This window comes from Ovis canadensis, chromosome 12 (genome assembly GCF_042477335.2).
Source record: "Ovis canadensis isolate MfBH-ARS-UI-01 breed Bighorn chromosome 12, ARS-UI_OviCan_v2, whole genome shotgun sequence".
In the NCBI taxonomy this organism is placed as follows: domain Eukaryota; kingdom Metazoa; phylum Chordata; class Mammalia; order Artiodactyla; family Bovidae; genus Ovis; species Ovis canadensis.
In genome coordinates, this window is record NC_091256.1 from 91,669,377 (window position 1) to 91,694,452 (window position 25,076).

At 61.2% G+C, this 25,076-nt stretch overlaps 1 protein-coding gene across 6 annotated transcripts; it reads left to right on the forward strand.

The window, feature by feature from the left end:
* The first annotated feature begins 3,459 nt into the window (after positions 1-3,459).
* On the forward strand, positions 3,460-24,817 carry CSRP1 (cysteine and glycine rich protein 1). Of its 6 annotated transcripts, none has more exons than XM_069545068.1 (8): positions 4,688-4,939; positions 5,510-5,566; positions 6,373-6,431; positions 14,832-14,944; positions 19,408-19,576; positions 20,376-20,505; positions 23,275-23,368; positions 23,759-24,817. In XM_069545068.1, the coding sequence occupies exons 4-8, from the start codon at positions 14,833-14,835 to the stop codon at positions 23,833-23,835; spliced, it is 582 nt and encodes a 193-aa protein (XP_069401169.1). In that variant the 5' UTR covers positions 4,688-4,939; positions 5,510-5,566; positions 6,373-6,431; position 14,832; the 3' UTR covers positions 23,836-24,817. The 6 variants fall into 6 exon arrangements, with proteins under 6 accessions (XP_069401164.1, XP_069401165.1, XP_069401166.1 ...); XM_069545067.1 differs by having other exon boundaries at positions 4,855-4,939; positions 5,484-5,566; XM_069545066.1 differs by having other exon boundaries at positions 4,859-4,939; positions 5,481-5,566.
* Positions 24,818-25,076: the final 259 nt, after the last annotated feature.

A 25,076-nucleotide genomic window follows, 5' to 3' on the forward strand; every position in this document is an offset into this window, starting at 1 on the left:
CCTGGGTGAGCGTAGGAGGGGAAGTGGCCTCACGTGGCCTTCGGATGGCGGCGGGAAAGGAGAAGAGGTCAGGTAACACCCCCGAGCAGCAAACCGGGGCCTCTGAGTCCTCTTCCAAGCTCCCTGGAATATTCGTGTGGTTCGCGGTTTAAGGGGCTTGAAGAAGGAAACGCATTTCCCCGTCAAAGCCCCTGTAGGGCCCTTGTTTCTCTCCAGGTGGATGTCCCCCCATCTTGCTTCCAAGCATTTTCTCCTCCTGACATTTACACGTGAACTGTCCTGCCCTTTCTTTTGCGTTTTGGCCATCAGGCTCACTTCTCTTGCAGACCCCGAGGGGCTCTGGGATTCGCCCTCAGGAAACATGAAGACAGGGACAGATGGTCCAGGTCAGGAATGTGGGCCCATCCATCAGCCCGGTGCTACAGCCTCAGCACTGCAGAGCCGGGTCCAGGTGGATCCAGGGAGATCCCGGCGGGTCCAGGCAGATTCAGGTGGATCCAGGTGGATCTGGGGGGATCCAGGGCTGGGAAGGACCTTAGAGCCTCCCCTAAGCCCCACACAGGGCCCATCACAGCCCAGGGTCCTCAGAGGCCCGCAGGACACACTTTCCAAGAGACGATTTCTCTTTTCATAAATCATTCTCAACAATATCTTTTAATTAAAATAAACACAGGTATTTGTGAAGGAGAATGCAAATTTTAAACAACTTTTTACCATAAAACTGAAGACCTCAGGGCCCTGGGGTGGTCGATCCCACCCACATTCTGGGCACTCAGGACAGGCACATCCCTCTATGCTGGCAGGACCACCGGGTGGGAGCCTTTGATGGCTCAGGGCTGGTCCCAGCCTTCACCTCGCACACGAGGAAAACCAGGGCCTGGACCACAGTCACATGGCCACCGAGCTGATCGATGCCCGCAGTCACTCACATGCCCAAGGGGGGTGAATATAGCCCCACCACCTTCAGGCCCTGGGCAGCCCCTGGAGAGGGCCCGGGGGCACCGGTGCGGTCAGTGCTGGCATCAGTCGCAGCCAGTTTACCGGGCTGTAGATGACACGCAGCTCGGGGCTAGGCTAGGGCGTGCAGCACCTCGGTCTGACTCACACCTCCTGAAACGACGGCCACAGCGGCTTGGTGAGCCTCCGTCACCTCACACAGACGCTGCACTGAAGAGACGTGGAGGACATCTTCCTTGTGATGAGACCTCTTCGGTTTACCTTAGCGACCTTCCTCTGTGCCGTGCAGCAGTGTTAACTACCGGCTGCACGTTCGTCCCTACTACCTGCTATCACTGGAAGTTTGCACCGTCTGGTTGCCTTCATCCAGTTCTCCCTGCCTCTTGTAAGCACAAATCTCTCAGTTTTTTTTAAAATATTCATTTATTTATTTAGGCTGTGTCAGGTCTTCATTTACGGCAAACGGGATCTTTAGCTGCAACACGCTACCTCTTAGCTGCGGCATGTGGGGTCGAGCTCCCCAGCCAGGGACTGAACCTGGGACCTCAGCATTGAGGCCTAGGAGGCCTGGCCACTGGACTGCCAGGGAAGTCCCAATGTCACTAATGTAGATCCTTGACGACGGAGCCGAGACTCACGACGCAGGTTCAGCCCTGGCCCCTTCGGAGCGTCAGAGCCCTGCTCGTCCGCAGCCTTGGTGCCTCAGGCCCCTCCTGGTTGGGAAGTGGCTGTGCTGGCCCTGGGCCTGTGGGCATCGCGTTCATCTGTGTCCGTTCTCCTTGACCCCTCGCTCCCCACGCGCCCAGGCAGCTCCCGGCAGACGCTCAGCCCTGCGAGGATTCACCTTCTCACTGACCCTGTGGTCTCCCCCCGAGAGAAGGGTTACGTGCGGTGGGTCACTGCCCAGCCTGGGGCCATCCTGCTGCCTCAGCTCTCTGTAAACCAGCACCGCTCCCCGCTCTCCGCAGCCATTCCAGGGGCAGGACTCAGCACACAGCCCCCCCATTTACAAGGCTCTGCAAGAGCCTGCAGGAGAATCCAGATGTGCTGGCTTTTCCCCAGACATGCCCTAAGGCCGCTTCCCAGCACAGGTTGACTGTCCTCACTGGGGAAGCCCTCTAGCAGCTTCCCCACCCAGGCAGCACGAACCCAGACCAAAGAAGGAAAGGCCCTTCTGTAAAATCCTGGGCAAGACTCCAAAGCTGCGCTCCGCAGGGTAGGGGAGCCGAAGGGAGGCAGGATGCGCCCAAGAGACGGGCGCGTCTGGGCAGCGGGCCCACGGGCTCTGATGCCGCTGCTCTGCAGGGCAACACACCTGTTGCACTGCACGCTCGGTGGGGGGTGACCTGCAGTCTTCCCGGGTTTTTCTCCTACATTGAATTTGGGTCAGATGAGAAGGCCTGATCTGCAAGAAATCCTGGTGGGGTCAGTGCTCCCAGTCTAGGGAGGGCCCTGTTTGTACAGAGGGCCCGGACCAGGGAAAGATGTTCTTAGGGCAGAAACTAAGGAAAGCTTAGACAAATATTTCATTTTCTGGACTGTAAGATTCTTGACTTTATTCCTGAAGAGTTGATTCAGCCGCCTGGGGCTTTAAAGGACGGCTGTGTGTGTGGAGGCTCTGACACCTATCCGGGCTGGAAGACGCAGCATCTGTATCTCCAGGTGGCCTGGGGGAGGGATCTGCCTCCAGCGCACTGCCCTGAGCAGAGGAGGCATCCTTTTCCAGAGACGCTGCTGCCAAGACGGCAGCAGGGAGGGGCACACGGCGCCCACCCAGTGGACACAGCACAGTGCAGTGGGCACCCAAGATCGGAGTGTGCCACGTGCCTGCTCAGGCTGCAGTCTGTGCCAGCTGTGCCACCCAGCCTGGAGGATCAGGTGGCGTTCCCTTCCGACTTAGAAACGCAGTGAATGAGCTACAAAAGCTACAAACAAAAAGAAAGCGCTTTGTCTTTAGAGGTGCCAGGTCCTGGGCACACTAGTGTCTCAGAATTCCATGACCCTCTGAGTCCAGATCCACAAGCCTAAAGGGCGGTGAGCCTTGGGAGCCAGAGGCTGGCAGGACCATCCCGGAGGGGATGGCACCTTCCTTGAAAGCCTGGTGCTCTCTGCTCCCCACCAGGGTCCTCCCTGCCAGGAGCCTGGGTGCTCCTTCCCTGTCCAGGCCACTGGGTTTCTGGGCTGTTCCTGCACCCAGGAAAGAGCTGTGCGCCTCTGTGCCCTCTGAGATGCCCGCAGCAGGCCCCCTGGGTGGCCCAGTAACCGGCAACTACCCCAGGACAGCTTTCCGAGGCCCGGAGAAAAGCCCAGTCACTCCCACTTCTCAGAGCTGCTGTTTGGGGGGGCAGAGGGGGCTCCTCGACTGGGGAAGGCCGAGGGGACAGAGCTGTTGGAGGCGGGGTGATCCTCACTGAAGGGCACTGCTGGAGGCTTGCTAAGCCTATAGGATCTCCGCTGCCCGCCACAGCCCCGCTTCCCTGTGGAGTACTCCCTTCACAGACTGGGACCGAGGCCTAGGGATGGGCCGTCCAAGCCTGGGGACCAGCGGGTATGCGGAAGGGGCGGGATCAGACCTGAGGGGGCGTGATGTCCTAACCGAGGCGCGGCGCCCCTTCCCCGAGTCCCTGACTTCCTGCCACCAGAACACCAAACACGACGACCCCCTTTCTCACGCGGCGCACGTCTGTCTGGGCGCTTGGATCGTGGATGACGGATCACGTGTGTCCCCACCCTCGTCCGGCGGCCGGGACCGCTGAGAAGTTCCGGCACAGAGAGCCGCTGCTTCCTCTGCGGAGGGGCGCACGGGGGTTCCCCGGAGCTCAGCCGGCGCGGCCCGGCCGTGGGGGCGGCCCTGCGCCGTGACATCAGCCCGGGGCGGTGACATCGGCGCCGGCTTGGTGCGGTGTGCAAAGCCCGTGGGTTGGCGCGGCCCGGACACGCCCTCCCCGAGCGGAACAAAACTGCGCACGGGCCGGCGCGCCCAGCCTGGTTTCCAGAGCCCGCCCTCTCGCCTGCCCGCCGCCTGCCGCGCTCGGCCGCTGCCAGGTGAGTGCGCCCCGGGCTCGGACGCCCGGTCCGCGCGCCGCCGAGCATCCAGGCCCCCACCCGCCGGAGCGCCGAGCGCCCAGGTCCCCCACCCGCCGGAGCGCCTGCCCGCGCGCTCAGGGCGCCCCTGGCCTTCCAGCCCCGCCGCCGCCTCCAGGGATGCTACAGGGAGGGTCGCAAGAAAAAGGGGCGCTGGGTGGGCGCGGGCGGAGGAGAGGGGTGAAGTGGCTGCGGTTCTCTTTCCAGTTAGCGCGGGGCCCCTTCCTGCCCCGGGCGCCGGGACGCAGGCGGGTCCCTCCCCCGGCGGGTCCCGCGGCGGGACAATGGGCGATTCTGCGCGCACTGACGCTCCTTGTGCGGCGGGGGATGAGGGCATCCGTGCCACCCCTCCTGCCCGGGGGGAACGTGCGGCGGGCGGGTGGGGGCCCGCCTGGCACAGCTGTGCCCGGAGCGCGGGTGCGCGTTTCCCCTTTTGCGAGGGGCTAGATGGAGGTCGCCTCGCCGCCTTCACCCCTGACGCCCCGGGACTTGGCGCGGCGCGGGGACCACCACCCAAGCCTGGAGGAAGCCGCAGTGTTTGCAGCCTCAGTCCCGAAGGCCGGGGGCAGGAGGGGGCGCTGTGAGCACACTTGAAGCAAGTTGCAACCCGTTCCCAACAAGCAGCCTGCAGGCAGGCGCGTCCTCCGCGCTCACAGCTGCCGAGTGTGCTGCAAACGCTGGTCCAGTTCCGCCGTTAGTGATCTTATAGAGACCCGGGGCTAGACAGGAGCTGGGGTGGGCTCCGCCCCTCCCTGGAGGCCTGGGCCCCGCCCCTGTTCCTGCGCGTGGACGGGTGTGCAGCCCCTCCCAGCTGGGGGGACTTGGCCTGGGGGTCCTGTCGCGGTAGCTCCTGGAGGCCCGCGGGGCTCTGGTGGAAGCGGGGCCTCAACTTGTGGAGGTGATGCCGAGGCAGACTGACCCGGATACTCTGCCGGCCTGGAAGCGGGGCTCTGCTTCCGTGGCCGCGGTCCTGGGAGGGCGGGGCCGGTTGTCTTTGCCCCCAGCCTTCCTGCCTCCCAGAAGCTGGAGAGGCCAGAGGGGCTGCCCTCCCCCTGTCATCTCAGAGAGCAGCTGGGATCCGGGCACTCCCTGGGGGTCGTGTTCCCTGCTGCCACTCACTGTCAGCCCCTGAGAGGCAAGGTGGGCTCAGGCTGGGGGCCCCGGCCACCTCTTTCCAGAGAGACTGTCCTTGTGGCTGATCGAAGCCTGCACTGCTCGCTGTCTCCCAGGGAAGGACCCGGTCCTGCAGGGAGGAAATCCGGGGCGGAGGAGGCGGGCAAGGAAGGAGAGCGTGTGCTTGGAGGGGGAGGGGCAGCGCTGGCTCTTTAAAGGGTCTGGGGGTCCTGGGGAGAAACTGTTGGCACAGGTCTGCAGGCCCCGCCCCGCCCCTGGGCTGCCCAGCACCTGCCCTCCTGGCCCAGGTGTCCCTTCTCTTACAGCAGACCTCTCTGCCTTGTGATCCTGGCAGGGCCTCCCTGGCCGGGAGCGTAGTGTTGGCACCTGGTTGGCGGGCAGTAGACATTTGGTGAGTGAATGGGTAGATGTGGGCTCGTAGCCCAGCTGCCCTGCTGGGCACGTGTGACCCTTGCAAACCCGTGCTGGCCCGGCGTGCCCGACACTGAGGCCCAGGTCAGGTTTCCATTAACCGCGGGCCTCCTGGTGAAGGCAGACTGGGGAGGCTTCTTTGCGAGGCTGCTGGAGCTGAAGTTTCTGTAAGCCGGCTTCTTGTGAGGTTGGCTTGGAGAGGACGGGGGAGTCGTGCATTGGATATATTGAGGCACTGAGGAGAATAAAGGTCGCCGCTTGCCACCCTCAGACGTGTCGGCAAATAAGGAAAGAGCCCCGACCCTGGGCAGGAGAGCTGGCATTTCCCGAGAGAGCAGCTGGCTGACGTCTGTGCTCACCCGGCCCGGGACTGGCCTGCGTCCTTAGCCGTCTCGTCTGGGGCAGCCTGTGAGGGGGGGTGGAAGCTGGGGCTCAGAGGTGACCAATGACTCACTCTGGGTCAAAGGCCGCCATTGAGACACCGGCAGACACCTTCCAGGCCCACACCCGGCCTCCCGGTCACTCTGCCTTTCCTGTCTCTGATCCGCTCTCCAGGGACAGATCCGCCACTCCCGAGACAGACGTGCTTTACAAAGAGCTTGAGGGCAGCTTACACGCTGCTTAGGGAGGATGGGGCTCTGCCAGCGGGAATGTGGAAGGAATCTAGTTAGAACTTGCTGCCACTGGGTCCTCTACAGTGTGGGGAGAGGGGGGTGCCCCCCGGAAGTTGGGGCCTGGGTCCCGGGGATGCGCTCTCACCCAGTCTGATGCGTGTTTGGATTTCAGTGTTAGGTTGGCAGGAAAGAGAAGCAGCCTGGAGAAGAGCCTTCCCGAGGAGAAGCCAGGTGCAGAGCTGGGTTGGGGCGGGCAGGGGTGGGCGCCTGCAGACCCAGTGGTCAGGGATTTGCTGGGGATGGGGGAGGGGTGCGCCCACAGACCCAGTGGTCAGGAATTTCTGCGGTGACGCTGGGCTTGCAACTACGCAGCTCCCCAGGAATTCATCTGACGTCATCGCCGAGTGATTCCATGTATGGTAAAGAGTGTAAATACGGAGGCACTTAGCTTTTCCTCAGCTTCCTGGGGCGGGAGACAGCGTCTGACTCCTGCGCGAGGCGAGCAGACCCCCGTCTGTGGTGCTGCCTTTCTGCAGGGCCCGAGGGGGTTGCCTGACCTGCCAGCTGCAAGCAGCCTGTTTTACAAGGGCTAAGGGCTCATGTGCTTTGTTTTTGCTTTTAAAAATTTAATCCAGGAAAATAATTCAGACCTTTTCAGTATGGGCAACCAATTGTTACTAAATTGACATCATCCCAGATGAAAGCAAATGAACTTTATCTGTTGGTTAATCTATGGGACCTTGTCACAATATCAGGCTGCCTGTGACAGTTTGAAAATGCTTAAATCCTAGCCCGCTGTTTCTACCTTTGTTGACCTTCAGATTCTGAACCCTGTGGGGAGTGCCCTGCCGGTAAAGGCATGAGGGGCGCAGTCACCGCCCCACGAGGACCTCAGGGCCTGGGCTTGAAGAGAGAGCTCAGAGCAGGGAGAGAGGGAGCAGGGTGACACCGGGTTGGAGCCCCGTGGGGTCCGCACGGGGTGCTGGCGGGCTGAGTCGCCTGCAGAGTTCTGGGAACAGTGTGATGCTGAGGCCGAGCCTGCACCCCATGTCAGTCCTTGCGCCCCTGCAGTGACTGACCACATCTTTCAGGGCAGGACGGTTTCCCCGACTCTATTTCTCTGGGCACCCTCCTTCCTTGGCTGCCCTCCGGTGTAGGGGCGGGGAAAGGCTTGAGCAGCAGATTGGAAAGGATGGCAGCTCCCGTGTGCACCTGGCCAGGTACCACCCAGCCCAGCCAGGCCCCGCCCAGCCCACCACCCAGCCCAGCGAGCCCTTCCCAGCCAGACCTCGTGGAGGGGACCTGCGCTCTGGGCCCAGGAGTTGCCCTCTGTCCCTGGGGAGCAGGAGCCTTTGGAACAGAGAAGTTTGGGATTTTCTAGCGGGGACAAAGACACTGCGGGGAATGCCGTCAGGTCACTGATCTGAGGAGGGGAGACCTTCCCTCAGACGCTGGCTTCCAGTGGTTAAGGGCTGACATCGCTGAGCCGGTTTCCTAGATGAACCGTGAGCGTCCTGGGCGGCACCTCAACCTGCCGTTCGCACGCTGCTTGCACTGGCGGAACGTGAGCATCTCTGTCCTCCGCTGCCCCGGAGCCCGGCCGGGTCTCTGCTCCCAGGACAGAGGAGCCGTGAGCCGGTCTTCATGCTGCAGCTGGATGAGGCTGGGGGCAGCGGGCCAACCCGGGCGCGGGTCGGGAGAATCCAGTCCCGGGCTTCTAGCTTCTGGCGGCCTTGAAAGCTTTGACGTTTCAGGGGAATAGCTGCCCGGGCATCTCCAGCCGCCCCACAGGAGATGAAGCCCACTGCTCAGTGGGGATTGTAGACACGGTGAAGTGGACAGACCAAAACACCCAGGGGTCAGGGTTGTGTGTCCATAGGGTCGGCACGCGGAGCAGACATAGCCTGGGGCAAGGACAGCGCACGTCCAGCCCTGGGGGGCCCTCAGGAGCGGGACCCACCGCGTGCCAGGCCCTGGGCCGCTGCTGTCCTTTCCCCCCGACCCTCAGAATGAGACTCGAGACTTGGAGTCAGCGGATGGCCTGACCTAGGGAGGAGCAAACGGAAGCGCAGAGGAAGGGAGCCTGACCCTTCAGCTGGGAAGAAATGGGTCCAGATTCCCTTTCCCGACCTCTGCACTGCCTGGCCCCGCCCCCACTGCCCCCCGGCCCCCCCTCACCCCCCCCCCCCCCCGCCATCTCCTGCGGGGGAGGGGGCCTCTGCCCCCAGGCCCCCCCCTCACCCCCCCAGCCCCCGCTGTCTCCTGCGGGGGAGGGGCCTCTGCCCCCAGGCCTGAGGAGGCAGCTGAGAGGGAGCCAGGCGTCCCTGCTGAACTCCAGATGGTCTGGGAAGCAGGTTTCCTTTTAAGGCAATAGGGCTCCATCAGCTGGACTCAGGCTGGCAGGAGGGAGTGGGTGGAGCAGGAACCTCCTCGGTGGAAGGAGGTGGCCAGGCCTCCAGCTGAGCCCCCAACCCATAGATTCCCAAGGGGTCCTCACGAGGGCGGGGGAGAGGGTGGTGCCCATGGCCTGGGCAGTGCTCTTCGCCCCAGGATGCCAAGCCCTGTCTGTCCCCTGGGTTCCTGAAGGGGACCTCCCCACAGTTTGGGGGGCCCCGGCTGGGAGGCAGCCTGGACAGTTTCCCGCCTCAGGTTCCCAGGCCCTTCTGGACACTGGCCCCCCGAGGGAGGAGGGCTTTTGTGTTGGGAACAAACCACGGCTAGGAACGGCTCCCCACCGTGCGGTCAGAGAACCTCCCCGCTCAGGGGTGTCCCAGGGCTGGAGGACAAAGCCTGTGGGCTCAGGGGCGGGACGAGGCGAGGCAGGAGCCCTCGGGCCCCCATGTCCCCAAGCCCTGTCCACTAAGCACAGAGGGCCAGCATGGGGCTGGGTGGCCAGCCCCACCACAGCCCCGACTGCAGGCCACCCCCACCCCGGGTCCTCATCTGTGCCCTGGGCAGGTCCCCGCCTCCGGGTGGCCAGGAATGGTGGGTGGCGCTTGCAGACCGCCCGGCACACGGTGGGTCTGCAGGCTCGGGGCAGGCTGTCTGCTGTCTGTAGGGCAGGCTGTCAACCAGTGGCTCCAGTCCCCTGAGGGGCGATGCAGGCCAGCTGAGAGCAGGGTGGGGAGTCCTGGGGGACGAGCCAGTTCCCATAGAGACATATGGGTTCCCTCCTGCCTCTTGACGGGTGCCAGAACGTGACCCCTGAACCCCGGCCTCTGCTGTGTCTCCCCACCCCGAGGGGTCACTTGAGGGAGCGGGGGCTGCCTGATTTGAATGGGGTTCTGCAGCAAGGAAGGGTCAGGAGGCGGCTGGAGGTTAGGCCGACTGCAATGACCGCACTACACCCACCTGGCTGTCCGTCACAGAGGTAGTTTTGCAGCCCTGCCACAGGGGGCCGGAGGAACAGCGGGGCCTCAGGGACCCGCCCTGGGGGTATGGGAGCTGAGCCCGGGCCAGGAACCTTGGCAGTCAGGTTAGGTCCAGTGCCCTGAAAACTGGGCTGATTCCCAAGGAGAAGGGGGCTGTTGAGAGTCAGTGAGCCTCTGGTGAGAAGAGGCCTGGAGAGGCGGGGAGGTCAGAGTTTGGGGTGAGTGGGTGGAGTGGAGAACAGAGATCCTCCCCGTTCTGGGGTTTAGGATGACATTCCTTAGTGAGTTCCAGCAGCAAAATGGAGCATGTTGGAGAGAAAAGGTGATGAGTCCTGGTGGCTGGTGTTGAAATCGAGGTGCTTCCCTGAAACTGGTGTGTGAGCCTAGGCTCAGGGCAGAGGTTAGGGTCAGTGGTCAGTGAAAGTGCTCGGCGGGGTGACCACAAGAGCAGTGGGGCCAGAGGAACCCCACCTCAGGGCGGGGAGACAGAGCAGAGGCCGTGGAGAGTGAGCGTCCCCGCTCCCTGCACCCCTCACCCACAGGAGCCTGCTCTCAGCCCGCACACCCCACTGAGCATATTGCGGGCCTTGGGCTGTGGCTCTGAGCATTAGGGGGGCTGACGTCTCAGACGCCTATGTGAACACCTGTGTGCCAGGCGCACACTCCTGCACAAACACCTGTGTGCTAGACTCGCGCAGACTGGGGACATGGTAGTGAACCTGGCTGGGCTTCCTCCTTGAGCCGACACCTGTGTCCACTGTTGGGGAAGAAATTTCCCTCCACCCTCCTAGCTCCTTCTAACTTGAAAAGAGTTACCTTGACCTGAGACAGATGAACAGGAGAAAATCAAAGCTTAATAACATGTCTACCTGGGAGAGACCCCCCAAAACCGAGTAACTCCCAGAGTGGCCCAAACCCTCACATCAAATTCCATGCTCGGCTAAAGCCAAAAGAGGAAGCTGGGGCAGTGGTTTGGGACTTCAGAGGTGAGGAAGCCAGTTGACATGGAGAAGGAAGAGCAAATGTTTGGAAACCAGCATTTGCCGGGCCGGGCGGAGATGAGGGGACACAGAGTACATGGCCTCCTGGCCCCGCCTGCTTCCCCCCCACACCCGGCCTGTGTTCTTCACAGAGATCTCTGGAAACTGCGGCATTGGGGAACTAGCCCTCTATCGAAATCCTTTTAGGCATTTGAGGGAAGGTTGATGTTTCTTCCTGAGTCTCTTGGGCCTTGATTGTTTTCAGCTTGAAATAATCCGCATGGCACAGAGACGTTTCGGGGCCAAGCTTCCTCCCTGCACTGCATCCGATGGGAAGCCCCTGGCAGTAGGGGCCATGCCCCCTGCCCTGCCCAGACTCCATCTGCCAGCACCGCCCTGGGTGCCCATCCCCGAGTTCCCATGGAGGGTACTCCTCCCCGGCCCCCCACTGTTTCCCAGCACCCCAGTCTTCCCGTGGAGTCCCTCCCCCGTGCACTTCTGTCCAAAAAGCTGGAAGGGTCGCCGTTCCCGGTCCTGGGCTCTGACCCTGCAGCCCTGGGTCAGGCACTGAGCCGTGCCTCCCTGATTCCCCAGAAGTAACCTGTGGTGTAGCTTCTGCTTCTGTCCCCATTTTACAGATGCAGAAACGGAGGTTTACAAAGGCTAGCTCCCTTGCCCAGGGAACACACAGCAGTGGGCGGCAGGGTCAGAAAAGGACTGAACCCGCCTGGCCTCAGGACCCCAGCTCAGAACCAACCTCAAGCTTCTCAACTTGTCCCAGGCTGCTGCCTTCAGAGCCACCTGGGTGCTTGTTAAACAGTCCTGTTCTTGTGCCCCGTCCTCAGGGGCGTGATTTGTTGGGTTGGGGGTAGTACTGGGAAATCAGATTTTACAAACGCTCCCCTCTCCCCCCACGCTAATGGACTCTAAAGCTTCAGTCCTGCCCTCTGTGTCTGACTCCTGCTTTTTTAAAAAAATTGAGTTTTTTTTTGGAGGGGGTGAAATTCCCGGGGGGTTAAGACTTGACATGTTGAATACGAGGGCATAGGTTTCATCCCTGATCAGGGAGGAAAGACCCTGCAAGCCCTGTCTTGTAGCTAAGGGAAAGTCTGGTGCGCTAAATCATACCTGCAAAAGAGCATAGAAGGCCTACATGCGGGCACTTCCAGAGCTCATGCAGAAGCTCTGCACACTCAGCAAAAGCAAGACCGGGAGCTGCCTGTGGCTCAGATCAGGAGCTCCTTACTGCCAGATCCAGACTCAAACGGAAGAAAGTGGGGAAAACTGCTAGACCACTCAGGTCTGACCTAAATCAAATCCCTTACGATTATGCAGTGAAAGTGACAGATAGGTTCAAGGGATGAGGCCTGATAGACGGAGTGCCTGAAGGATTGTGGGCAGAGGTTCAGATCAAGTCCATCCCCAAGAAAAAGAAAGGCAAAATGGCTGTCTGAGGAGCCCTTACAAATAGCTGAGAAGAGAATCGCAAGGCAAAGGAGAAAAGGAAAGATACATCCATCTGAATGCAGAGTTCCAAAGAACAGCAAGGAGAGATGAGAAAGCCTTTTTTAGTGATCAATGCAAAGAAATAGAGGAAAACAACAGATTGGGAAAGACTAGAGATCTCTTCAAGAAAATTAGAGATACCAACATTTCATGCAAAGATGGGCTCAATAAAGGACAGAAATGGTATGGACCTAACAGAAGCAGAAGATATTAAGAAGAGGTGGCAAGAATAAACGGAAGAACTATACGAAAAAGATCTTCACGACCCGGATAATCACGATGGTGTGATCACTCACCTAGAGCCAGACATCCTGGAATGTGAAGTCAAGTGGGCCTTAGGAAGCATCACTAGGAACAAAGCTAGTGGAGGTGATGGAATTCCAGGTGAGCTATTTCAAATCCTGAAAGATGATGCTGTGAAAGTGCTGCACTCAGTATGCCAACAAATTTGGAAAACTCAGCAGTGGTCACAGGACTGGAAAAGGTCAGTTTTCATTTGAATCCCAAAGAAAGGCAATGCCAAAGAACGCTCAAACTACCGCACAATTGCACTCATCTCACACGCTAGTAAAGTAATGCTCAAAATTCTCCAAGCCAGGCTTCAGCAATACGTGAACCATGAACTTCATATGTTCAAGCTGGATTTAGAAAAGGCAGAGGAACCAGAGATCAAATTGCCAACATCTGCTGGATCATTGAAAAAGCAAGAGAGTTCCAGGAAAACATCTACTTCTGTTCCAGGCAGGGGTCCTTCCAGGGCCCGAAACTGGGCTCTTGTCTAACACTCGGAAATGAATTGTCCGAGGAGACACGTGCTGACAAAGCAAGAGATTTTATTGGGAAAGGGCACTCGGGTGGAGAGCAGCAGGGTAAGGAACCCAGAACTGCTCTGCTGCGTGGCCGGCAGTCTCGGGTTTCATGGCAATGGGATTAGTTTCCGGATGGTCTTCGGCCAATCATTCTAATTGAGTCTTTCCTGGTGGCGCATGCGTCACTCAGCCAAGATGAATGCTAGCGAGCGGGGTTCGGGGAAGTGGATGGACACATGGTGTCTCCTTTAGACCTTTCCTGAGCCCTTCCGGTTGGTGGTGGCTTATTAGTTCCGTATTCCTTATCAGGATCTCCTGTCATAAAACAACTCATGCAAATGGTTACTATGGTGCCTGGCCAGGGTGGGCAGTTTCAATCAGCATGGTTCCCCTAACACTTCTGCTTTACTGACTATGCCGAAGCCTTTGACTGTGTGGATCACAACAAACTGTGGAAAATTCTGAAAGAGATGGGAATTCCAGACCATCTGACCTGCCTCTTGAGGAACCGATATGCAGGTCAGGAAGCAACAGTTAGAACTGGACATGGAACAACAGACTGGTTCCAAATAGGAAAAGGAGGACGTCAAGGCTGTATATTGTCACTGTGCTTATTTAAATAATATGCAGAGTACATCATGAGAAACGCTGGGCTGGATGAAGCACAAGCTGGAATCAAGATTGCCAGGAGAAATGTCAATAACCTCAGATATGCAGATGACACCACCCTTATGGCAGAAAGTGAAGAGGAACTAAAAAGCCTCTTGATGAAAGTGAAAGAGGAGAGTGAAAAAGTTGGCTTAAAGCTCAACATTCAGACAATGAAGATCATGGCATCTGGCCCCATCACTTCATGGCAAATAGATGGGGAAACAATGGAAACAGTGAGAGACTTTCTTTTCTTGGGCTCCAAAATCACTGCAGATGGTGATTGCAGCCATGAAATTAAAAGATGCTTACTCCTTGGAAGAAAAGTTATGACCAACCTAGATAGCATATTAAAAGCAGAGACATTACTTTGCTGACTAAGGTCCGCCTAGTCAAGGCTATGGTTTTTCCTGTGGTCATGTATGGATGTGAGAGTTGGACTGTGAAGAAAGCTGAGTGCCGAAGAATTGATGCTTTTGAACAGTGGTGTTGGAGAAGACTCTTGAGAGTCCCTTGGACTGCAAGGAGATCCAGTCAGTCCATCCTAAAGGAGATCAGTCCTGGGTGTTCATTGGAAGGAATGGTGCTAAAGCTGAAGCTCCAGTACTCTGGCCACCTCATGCGAAGAGTTGACTCATTGGAAAAGACTCTGATGCTGGGAGGGATTGGGGGCAGGAGGAGAAGGGGGCAACAGAGGATGAGATGGCTGGATGGCATCACCGACTCGATGGACATGAGTCTGAGTGAACTCCGGGAGATGGTGATGGACAGGGAGGCCTGGCGTGCTGCGATTCACGGGGTCGCAAAGAGTCGGACACGACTGAGCGACTGAACTGAACTGATCTGCGTAGTTTGGAGGATAATTACGACAGGAGCCCCCATGTGATGACCCCTGGCGGCCCCCTTTTTCCTGTCTTTGAGGTGCCGAATCTCAGATAGTAGTCTCTGATGCTCACCCTTGTCTTTATAGCTCTCTCACACATGTGTTCCTCCCCTGACAGTGTGAGTTTTGCCTGTTTCAGACCCGACACAGTTTGTGTCGTACGAGTTCTAGCTTACCTGTTTCTTCTGCTGTGAGATTCGTCCGCCTGACGCACACAGCAAAGGGTTTGTTGTTGTTTCTGCGACAGCCTGTGTCTTGTGCGAGTTTGTGTCCTAGAGGGCGGGCAGGGGTGGGGGGCGCAGCGGTTCCCTGTGGGCTCCGGGGTGGGAAGCCCCGGTTGCCGGCGGGGAGGCCTCTGCCCCAGGCCCTGTCCTGGGCCATCAGGGTCTCCGCCTCCCTGGAAAGTCCATCCTCTTCTCCGTGTCTACTTCCAGGATGCCGAACTGGGGAGGAGGCAAGACGTGCGGGGTGTGCCGGAAGACGGTGTACTTTGCGGAGGAGGTCCAGTGCGAAGGCGGCAGCTTCCACAGATCCTGTTTCCTGTGCAGTGAGTGCCCGCCCAGGCCGCTGTCGCCGTGGGGACGGCCGGCGGCCAGCCCCTGGGGGCGGTCCTCGGGAGGGCGGCGGTCGGAACAGCCTGACATTTGGCAGGAGCGCAGCGGGGCGGGGAGGCGCTGTGTTCCTCAGAAGCTGTTTCTGAGGCGGAGGTGGGGGCTGTGGGGGGCTGGCCGGCCAAGCTGAAGGGGGTGGACACTCCAGGGCCTGAGCGCCAAGCCAGAAAGACCCGGCGGGGAAAACTTCCCACTCACTCTGTCTTCCCTCTCTCCCTACCACAATCCCGGCACTTAAGAGCAAGACACTTTTAGCCCAAGGTTTCACCAGCCCCTGCACCCAGGATACCCTCTGTTAAAGGGCCACAGAAATCACAGATACACTCATGGAGGGGAGCAAGACTGGGAGAGGATTAAAAGGTCAGCTATGTGTAAGATAAAGAAGCTACGAGGATGTGTTGCAGAGAGCGCAGGAAGCACAGCCAGCACTTTATGACAGTCACAGGCGATAACTTTGACAAAGGTGAAGCTCGGTGTCGTGTAGCTGACACGTTATAACATAGTATGTCAACAACTGTTGTTCAGCTGCCCAGTCGGGTCCGACTCCGTGTGACCCCATGGACCCCTAGCACACCGGGCCTCCCTGTCCCTCACCATCTCCCAACGTTTGCCTGAGTCTGCGTCTTTGGGCAATGGACACAGACATGTCAACTGTCCCTCAGGTAAAAATAAATTCACCAGCAGCAGCCTCATGGGCAGCTGCGTCTGGGGAGGGGCTGGGCTCCCCCAGCATCTCTGGGCGGGAGGCCTCCCCCCTCAGCCCCCACCTCCGCCCGACAGTCCGGGTGAGGGGATGTTGATGTCGTCCCGACGGCTGGGAGGAGACGGGCCCTGGTCTCCGCCTGGTGAGCAGGCGCCTGGGTGCCTGGGGTGCTGGGCGTGGCCAGGGCCCAGGAGTCCTGAGCGCCGGGCCCTGGAGGTGGGAGGACGTCCACAGGCTCCTGACTGACGGGCTCAGAACCGAGGGGCTTAGAGGAGGTGACCTGTTTCCCTTGAGCCCAGGCAGTGGCACTGGGCGGGCAGGAGTGTGTCGGCCAAGCCCCGAGCCTTCAGAACCAGTGGGCAGGAGTCCAGATGTGAATCCCCTTTCTGTTCTCTGGGTGCTGAGGGCCAGGTGTCTCTTTCTCTCTCTGCATTTTCTCAACGTTACAGGGGAGAAAACAACAGCTACTTCATGGGGCAGGGCTGCGGGAACTGAGAGGAAGGGGTCAGGAAACAAAAGGAGCAGCTGGAGCAGTTGTGATTGTTCAGTCAACGAAAGCTGCACGCACACACACGCACACACACAGGCACACGCACACACACATGCACACGTGTGCACACACGCGCACACAGGCACAGACACACGCACACACGCACACGTGTGCACACACGCACACACGCACACACATGCACACGCACACACATGCACACGTGTGCACACGCGCGCACACAGGCACAGACACAGGCACACGCACACACACTCACGTGTGCACACACGCACACACACGCGCACACAGGCACACACACACGCACACACATTCACACATGTGCACACACGCACACACGCACACAAGGCACACGCACACACATTCACACGTGTGCACACACGCACACACAGGCACACGCACACACTCACACGTGTGCACACATGCACACGCACACACATGCACACGCACACACTCACATGTGTGCACACACAGGCACACGCACACACTCACACGTGTGCACACACAGGCGCACACACGTGTGCACACACGCGCACACAGGCACACACGTGCGTGCACACACCCATGCACGTGCGGACGCATCCACACATCCACACATGTGTGCACACACCGACATGCACCCACCCACCCGTGCACGTGCGCAGACTTGCACACAAGTGTCCACACACATGTGCGCGCACCCCGTGGCGCAGGGGATCCCCAGCAAGAAGACTGGCACTGGGGGAGGCCCCAGCCCGTCGGGGACCAGGCCCTGCCCCCCCAGCGCGGCTTCACTGCTTCGGGAGCCTGTGCTCCCAAGCGGGACACAGATCCCCGGGGTCACCTGCCCTGAAGGAGCACTGGCTCCCACCAGCTGTGGGCGGGCCAGCCGGAAGCCACCTCCAGAGCAGGCAGCGCGGGCCCCGCGCCTGCCGAGGCTGACTGAGGTTGTGCTGGCCGCGGGTGGTCAGGGAGCTGGGGTGGAGCCTTTGGCACCCGGCCCAAAGGAGGCCGACAGCCGGGGCGGGTCATCAGCAGCTCACTGCGCTCAGGAATTTTCAGGCCATTTATTTTTCTCAGAGGGCATAAGAAGGCTCACTGATGGCCAGGGAGAGGGTCCAGACTGCTGGCCCCAAGGACCCCTCTCCACCCTCACATGTGGCTTTGATCACCAACAGCAGCTGCCGGGGAGGAGTGGCCGCCAGCTGGGTGGTCAGGGAAGCCACAGGCGCGGGGCTGGGGGGACGGGACGGACCCTGGGCTGGGCTTGCAGCATGCGCCCCAGTGTCCGAGAAGCAGCAGTGCCCAGCGCAGGTGGGGGGCCTTGGCTCTGTGGGCATCGGCCCTGAGGCTGTGTCTCTGTGCTGAGACAGCCCTGTCCTGGGGCAGGTCAGCCCATGTGAAGGCAGAGCTGGTCTGGCCTCACCCCCGGGTGCTCACAGCCCCACCCACAGCGGCACCCCCTTGCCTGCAGGCGCCAGGCGGTGGGGCCGTTGGGAGGCGCCAGCTGTAGACCCGGGGCCTCTCTGAGCTGCACCCCTAGGTCCCTGCAGGGAAGGTCGCCCAAGGAGACCTCAGCCCCCGGGCTGCTCTGTCTCACTTGCCCCCTCCCGTTTAGTCTTAGGAATTTCCAGTTCACTCTGGGTCTTATGGGAAGCAGTTCCAGGCCGACTCCCGGCTTCCCACCCTAGAAGGGAATGCTGGAACCCCTGGCCTGCTGTGCCCGCTTCCTCCAGGCTGGAGCCAAGCCCTGGGGAGGTGGCTGGTGGCCCATATTTGGTTGCCTGCGTGCTGGAAGAACGTGGGGATCTCACAGGCAGGACAAGAGGGTCCTTATTTAGTCTGAAGTCTCCAACCTGGTGCAGGGGTGGGGGTGGGGGCAGAGAGCTGGCCTTTAAAGGCCAGGGGAAGGCTGGGAACTCCCTGCAGATCCTGTGGTTAGGACTCGATGCTTTAGCTGCCAAGGGCCTGCTCAGGGAACTAAGATCCGGAGAGCCACACGGTGGGGGTGGGGGTGGGGGTGGGGGGAGGAATCTGTCTCAAGGCAAGGGAACTGGCAAGGGGCTTGGAGGTGAGCTGAGTGCTCCTCAAGAGGAGGAGAGGCTGGCTGCTCCCGGGGACCCTCTGCAGAAGGGCGTGTTGAGGGCATAGTCCCAGTGGGCACACTGACTCCCCCATCTCTGGGCCTGCGTGGAACCCCATCGTTATCCTAGGCCCAAACCTACATCAATGGGACGTGAGTCTCTGGAGAGACGCACTCGGGGGCTGGACGCTGATGGTCTTCTGGGGCCTGGCCCTTCAGGGCGCTCACTCTGTGTCACACTGTTGGGGCAGCCAACGTTCATGATGACCTACTGTGCGCAGGGCACTGCGCTGAGCACTTCCCCAGCGAGGCCGCAGTTAATTCTCAGCCACCTTTCGGGGGGCACTGTCGTCATCTGCTGGTGGGGACACGGCTGGGGAGGCATGTAGCCTGGCCAGGACGCTCCCTGGACGTGGGCTCGCCTGGGCTCCGTGTGACCCTGGGCTCCGTGTGACCCTGGGCTCCACACTGTCTCACTCTGGGTCACAGGGCCGCTCTGAGGCCCACAGGAGGCTGCGGGCACTCTGCAGGCCTTCCAGTGTACCCCATTCCAATCCCCCTTTGCCCCGAGTCAGGGAATTTCTCCCAGCATCTGACCTCCTGCGGCCAAGTGATTTCCGACTAGAAACTTGAGATCCCGTTGTCGCGATGAGCACAACCTGTATCTCATTTCCAAGCCGGTCATGCTGGGCGCTGAATAAATGTTGACCTTCCCCCCGGGAGCGTCTCTGCCCTGCCCCCTGCCCCCACACCCATGGGCGTCCCTTCTGAATCAAATCGCAGGAGGCAGGACAGCCTTGCCCTTCTTGCTTCTCCTCTTCTGTCGGGACCCACGGTGTCTGTCAAGGGCAGTGAGGCCCCTGGGGTGTGGGGTCGGCCTAGGCCGCTGGCCCCGTGAACTCGGGAGGCTCTCAGGGTGCGGGGCGGGCGGCGAGGAAGGCCACCCGGCTCCGGGAGAGGCGCTGGGCCAGCATCCGTAGGCCCTCCTCCCCTCCCGGCTCCCTGGCCACCCCAGCCCCATCGCCAGGCCCCTGGCTCCTGGGAGGTCAGGGCGTTGCGTGTGCAGCGTCCCAGGGAGCTTCGGCGGCGGGGGCTGGCCGTGACCCGCTGGCCCTGTGCACCCCCGCAGTGGTCTGCAAGAAGAACCTGGACAGCACCACTGTGGCCGTGCACGGCGAGGAGATCTATTGCAAGTCCTGCTACGGCAAGAAGTACGGGCCCAAGGGCTACGGCTACGGGCAGGGTGCGGGCACCCTGAGCATGGACAAGGGGGAGTCGCTCGGCATCAGACACGAGGAGTGAGTACCCCCCCGCCCCGAGCAGAGGCCCTCCTGTGCGCCAGGCCCCGCCAGAGCAGCAGTGCAGAGGGGCTGGAGCAGCCAGCCCATTTCCGTGCACTGGGAGGGGCCCCGAGAACTGCTGGGCCCCTCTCCTCTGTCCGCAGATGAGAAAACCCAGCCAGTATCAGTGACTTGAAGGTGCCCCGCAGCCACTGAGGGTCTGAGCCGGACGACCTCGCAGCCTGGCTCACCGGTGTCGGTTCCCTACCTGGAAATGGTGTCACTAGGCCCCCAGCACCCCGACCACTGACCTGCTGTGAGCTGGGTGTTGGCAGTCAGCCTGCCAGCCCCTTGGCCCTGGGGGATGGTCGCAAGTGATGGTGACTCTCCACGCTTCGGCCGAGGTTGTCACCCCTTGGGAGCGACCTGTCAGCTGACTTCTCCTGGGGAGTCTCTAGTAACAGATGTGCTGCAGGGGGGCAGAGGGGGCCAGTTCTTAGCAGACGAGCTGTTGGTGACTCTGGCGTTCTAACTGGGGCTGAGAGGAGTCTGACGTCTCAGGGAAGGAATACTACAGGCCCCTGGTGGGTCCCCCGTGGGCGGAGGTGACCCTCGGGCCCTGGTGGGTCCCCCGTGGGCGGAGGTGACCCTCGGGCCCTGGGTGCATCCCCCGTCAGCAGAGCCGACTCTGCAGCCCTGGCAGCTATAGCCGTGCGGCGGGCTGGGCCAGGTGCCGGCGGCTGGCGCCCTCCAGGCCTGTCCCCTCCACTGTGTCGCTCCCTGTACGTCCCCTCACCGCATGCTTTTCCCTGAGCAGGGCCCCTGGCCACAGGCCCACCACCAACCCCAACACGTCCAAGTTCGCCCAGAAGATCGGGGGCTCCGAGCGCTGCCCACGGTGCAGCCAGGCTGTCTATGCGGCCGAGAAGGTGATTGGCGCTGGGAAGGTAAGGCAGGTCGTGCTGGGGGCAGGGCACACGTGTCCCTGAAGCGTGCATTGTGGAGCCTCGAATTGCGCTCCCTCCCAGGAAGCCTGCGCCCTTGATGTAGCTCCCCCTTCGCTTCAGAGCCCACCATGAAAGGGGGCCCTTTGTCTGTGAGGCTGCCTGTTCCCTGGGCCTCCCAGTCTCCAAGGAGCTGAATCCCCCATCATAGCAGCCTCACCATTGGTCCATAGAGAAGGCTGAGCGCCGAAGAATTGATGTTTTCAAATCGTGCTGGAGAAGACTCTTGAGAGTCCCTTGGACTGCAAAGAGATCCAATCAGTTCATTCTAAAGGAAATCAGTTCTGAATATTCATTGGAAGGACTGATGCTGAAGCTGAAGCTCCAATACTTTGGCCACCTGATGTGAAGAGCCGACTCGCTGGAAGAGACCCTGATGCTGGGAAAGACTGAAGGCTGGAGGAGAAGGGGACGACAGAGGTTGAGATGGTTGGATGGCACCACCGACTCGATGGACATGAGTTTGAGCCAACTCTGGGAGATAGTGAAGGACAGGGAGGCCTGGCGTGCTGCAGGCCCTGGGTTCGCAAAGAGTTGGAAATACTTGACTGACCAACAGCAAGCACACTCCACAGGAGCTTCTGATCGACCCCTGTCTGCAGAGTCAGGGTCTGCTGACCTCTGAGGGTACGTGGACACCAGCCCTGAAAAGAATGTGCATCGCTGTGTGGGGTCACATCTCTCTCTGGGAAGAAGAGCCATAGCATTCATCACATCTTCAGAAGGATTTGTGATACAGAAATGTTAAGAACCACCCACGATCCACAGAAACCCACTCTTGTGCCCCCAGGGCAGAGGTAGCCAAGGTTCAGGCCCGCCAGAGCCTCCTAGGAGGCAAACTTGGTCTGGCTGTCTCGCCTGCCCCCCACTGTGATATTCCAGTAGTAGACTCCACCCCGACTCACCAGAGTGCAACGGGACCCTCCCTTGGAGAGGCTGCAGGGACAGGTGGCCTCAGATGAGCTGTCAGAGGGCTGCAGGAGAGGCTTCTTCAGGAGGGCCCGGAGACAGTGCTGGGCCTTCACGCAGATGTGGCTGGGGTCACGTGGTCAGCTGTGACGCCGCAGGGCCTGGAGCCTGTCTGCAGCCTCTCCGGACCTGAGTCTTGGCCTCTGGGGCTTCTCAGCTTTGAGCAGCGGCTGGGCATGTGGACAGGGGACGACACGTAGGACGGGTCTAGACCAAGCACGGTCTCCAACTGGCCCCAGGCCTGCTGGGGAGGGGGTCGCACCCGTGCTACAGGTGAAAGCACAGGTTTGCCCACTCCTAGGAGCTGGCTTCGACTGCTGGTGCCTCCTCTTGGGGCCATGTTACCCCGTGAAGCTTGTCTCTGCCTCTGTCCATCGGGAGAGGTTTGTAAACCCAGCAGGATGGCCGCTGTTTGCTTGGCGTGAAGCCTGGGCTGATGGGTCTCCCCCTGAGCCGCAGCCCCGCGTCTGAAGCAGAGCACACGGCAGGCCCACCAGGCAAGCTGGCGTCAAAGCCGAGCAGAGCCGGTGCGGGGATCCCGGCGCGGTGCAGTGCCCAGGGTGTGGCGACGCCAGTCAGCGACCATCACCGTCATTGCTTTTGTGGGTTCTTGTGAAGTTGAAGTGAAGATCCTTGGTATTCACTAAATGATATGATGTGATTAATATTAAGTTGGTGTTTCTTCTGCTGTGTCTCACTATGAGAATAGGGAATCACCAAAAAATACATAGGCATCAGCATTTCCATGCCCCCTCGGAGTCTTAGAGTGAGGGCCCCTCTCTCCCTTCGGGAGGAGGGGTTCTCCTGTGGGCAGAGGTGGCGGGGGGAGACCAGCGTGTGTGCCGGGGAAGGGCTGAGAAGCAGGAGGGCTTTAGGTGCTGGCCCCACCAGCGGGGCCCGACTGTGTCTGCACGGACAGTGGCGGTGGTCTGTCCCCTGTCTGCCCAGAGACTAGGGGGCAGCCTGGGCTTCCCCGAGGACGAGCTGAGGCCGGGGTGCCCTCAGCACGGACACCGAGGCCCCTAGAACCCTGGGCAGGAGCCAACACGCGTGGGCCTGCCTGCCAGGAGGCCCAGGGCCTGCCATTCCTTTCCATCTCCAGCTCAGAAAGGGCAGCTGTGCAAGGGAGCCTCCTTGCCCTTAAAAGGCCTTGTTTTGCTTCATCCCGTCTGCCACTGCTGGCCTCCGGCTTTCCGGTGCAGAGCTGTCAGCTGGGAGCTGGCGGCTGACCTGGGGTCTGGCTGGCCTCCTCGGGGCGCAGACTGGGGCTGGCTTCCCCTGAGGGGCTGTTGGCCGTGTGGCCTCTGAGCACCTCACTGGAGCAGCGGGGCTTCTCTGGCTCCCGGCCTTCTCCTGGAGCCCCGAAGACCCTTTCTCCTTCCAGGGTGCCAGGCACCGCCTCTGCACCTGGCCCCTGCCCGGCTGCGGCCTCCCGCTGCAGCGAGGGACCTCGAGAACTCCAGGGGCCTGCTGACCACAAAAGCCTGTGTGTCACGCCCGTGAGGAGGGAGGGGCCACTGGCCTGGAACCAGGGCCGGGGTGGGTCCCAGCCCACAGCCACACCAGGAGTCCCGGTCGGCAGTTGGGACATGGCTGGAGGGCCCCGCCAGCCCTTCGTGGGGCAGCTGCGGCACCGGTCCCCAGCGGGAGGTGGGGGAGGCTGGGCAGACCCCGCAGGTGTCTTCATCACGCCTCCAGGGAGCGGCTGGGGCGGCAGAGTTAACTCTTCCCTTCCCTCCCCAGTCCTGGCACAAGTCCTGCTTCCGGTGTGCCAAGTGCGGCAAAGGCCTGGAGTCCACCACCCTGGCCGACAAGGACGGCGAGATTTACTGCAAAGGTAAGCGGCCTCCCCTCGACGCCCTCCCTTCCTGGAGAGCTAAGCAGTCAGGCCCGTATGTGACGGCCAGTTCCAGCCTTGGAGTCTCCTGAGGCCTCTGTGTGCAGCCGAGAAGGAGCCCCGGTGGGGGTGGGGGTGGGGGTGGGGGTGGGGGACGGTCCGTGGCCAGGGGGTGGGGCGGGGCGGGGCCTGGGCTCCCTCCCCTGCTCCTAGCATGAGCTCTGACCGCAGATGGCTCTTCTGGTATTTCAGAGGCAGGGGAGTAGCCAGGATGCTCCTCACTATCTGCGTTGATGTTGGGAGGGCTGTGCTGTGTGCCTCACTGGCCCAGAGGCCCCGGCAGGTGCTGGGGCGGGAGTGGGGGTCCTCACCCCTCTCTTCTCTCTGCAGGATGCTACGCAAAGAACTTCGGGCCCAAGGGCTTCGGCTTTGGGCAGGGGGCTGGGGCTCTGGTTCACTCTGAGTGAGCCCCCCGCGCCCACTCCCTACTGCCCACGCCGTGCTTCTCATCATCCCCAACCCCAGCGACCTCGAGACTGCCAGCCTCCTTCCCTTCCTCAGCCCTGCACGTGTCGCTAAGGACTCAACCCGGGGCATCTGGCTCCCTTTGGTTTGGGTGTCTGCTGTAGGCCCCCCCCCCCTCCCAGGAGCTCCGCCTGGCCCACCACGTCACCAGCGGGGCCTCTGGTTCTGGGTGTGCCCCCATCTCTCCCCTCCCCTGCCCTCCCCTCTCCACAGATTCCTGCCCTCAGAGGCTGAGTATCCGTCGTCATTGTGGGGCCCTGCGGGGGGAGGGCCGTGCTCCTCACGGGGGCCCTCCTAGTGTCCTTCAGAGCAGGCCCGGGGCGTTTCCACCTGGGAGTCACGGGGGACGTGCAGACGGGCCCCGAATGGAGGGGCCACTTGCCCTGGCTTAACCCTAACCCTAACCCTTCAAGGCTGTGGGCCACGGTGCCCCCGAGCTCGGGGCGGGGGGGCGCAAGCCAGGCCCTAGGGCCCCAGTTCAGGATGTGGTCTGGCCTCCCTGGGCTCGAGCTCCCGTGTGGCAGGGCCCTGATGAAATACCCCTGACCTTACGGCCACCCAAACCAGAGGGCGTCTCTGCCCGGCCTGGGTCCTGAGGCTGCAGAGCGGGGGGGGGGGCGCCCCAGGATCGTCCTCAGCACAGCCAGCTTGGCCCGAAGAATCGGAGTGAGGCGCATGCAGCTTGCCTTCACCTGGATACCCGCCCCAGCCCACCTGGGCCCTGCCCCCAGCCCTTTTCCTGGGACCCTCTCCCTCCGGCCACACCGCCCACCCCTTCCAGGCCCCAAGTCCAGAGCAGCAGGAGGACGGGGCGGGGCCAGCCTGCTGACCCCATGGACGGAGGGTGATGCCACGTGGCGCTGCCTGGACTGAGGGCTGTGCTCAAGCTGACCTGCACCCTGTCAATAAAGCTGTCAGAACGGAGCCTGTCGTCCACCCTGCCCTTGGGGTGGGGGGCCGGCGTCCTGCTCTGGGGGTGGGGGGCCGGTGTCCTGCTCTGGGGGTGGGGGCCGGTGTCCTGCTCTGGGGGTGGGGGCCGGTGTCCTGCTCTGGGGGTTGGGGACCAGCGTCCTGCTCTGGGGGTGGGGGCCGGCGTCCTGCTCTGGGGGTCGGGGCTGGTGTCCTGCTCTGGGGGTTGGGGACCAGTGTCCTGCTCTGGGGGTGGGGGCCGGCGTCCTGCTCT

What these genes read in the sequence shown, in the direction of transcription:
- CSRP1 (XM_069545063.1), top strand. Translation starts at nt 14,833, where the DNA reads ATGCCGAACTGGGGAGGAGGCAAGACGTGCGGGGTGTGCCGGAAGACG. An exon ending in CAGATCCTGTTTCCTGTGCA is followed by an intron (nt 14,945 to 19,407) that starts GTGAGTGCCCGC and finishes GCACCCCCGCAG; the next exon opens with TGGTCTGCAAGAAGAACCTG. An exon ending in CGGCGAGATTTACTGCAAAG is followed by an intron (nt 23,369 to 23,758) that starts GTAAGCGGCCTC and finishes TTCTCTCTGCAG; the next exon opens with GATGCTACGCAAAGAACTTC.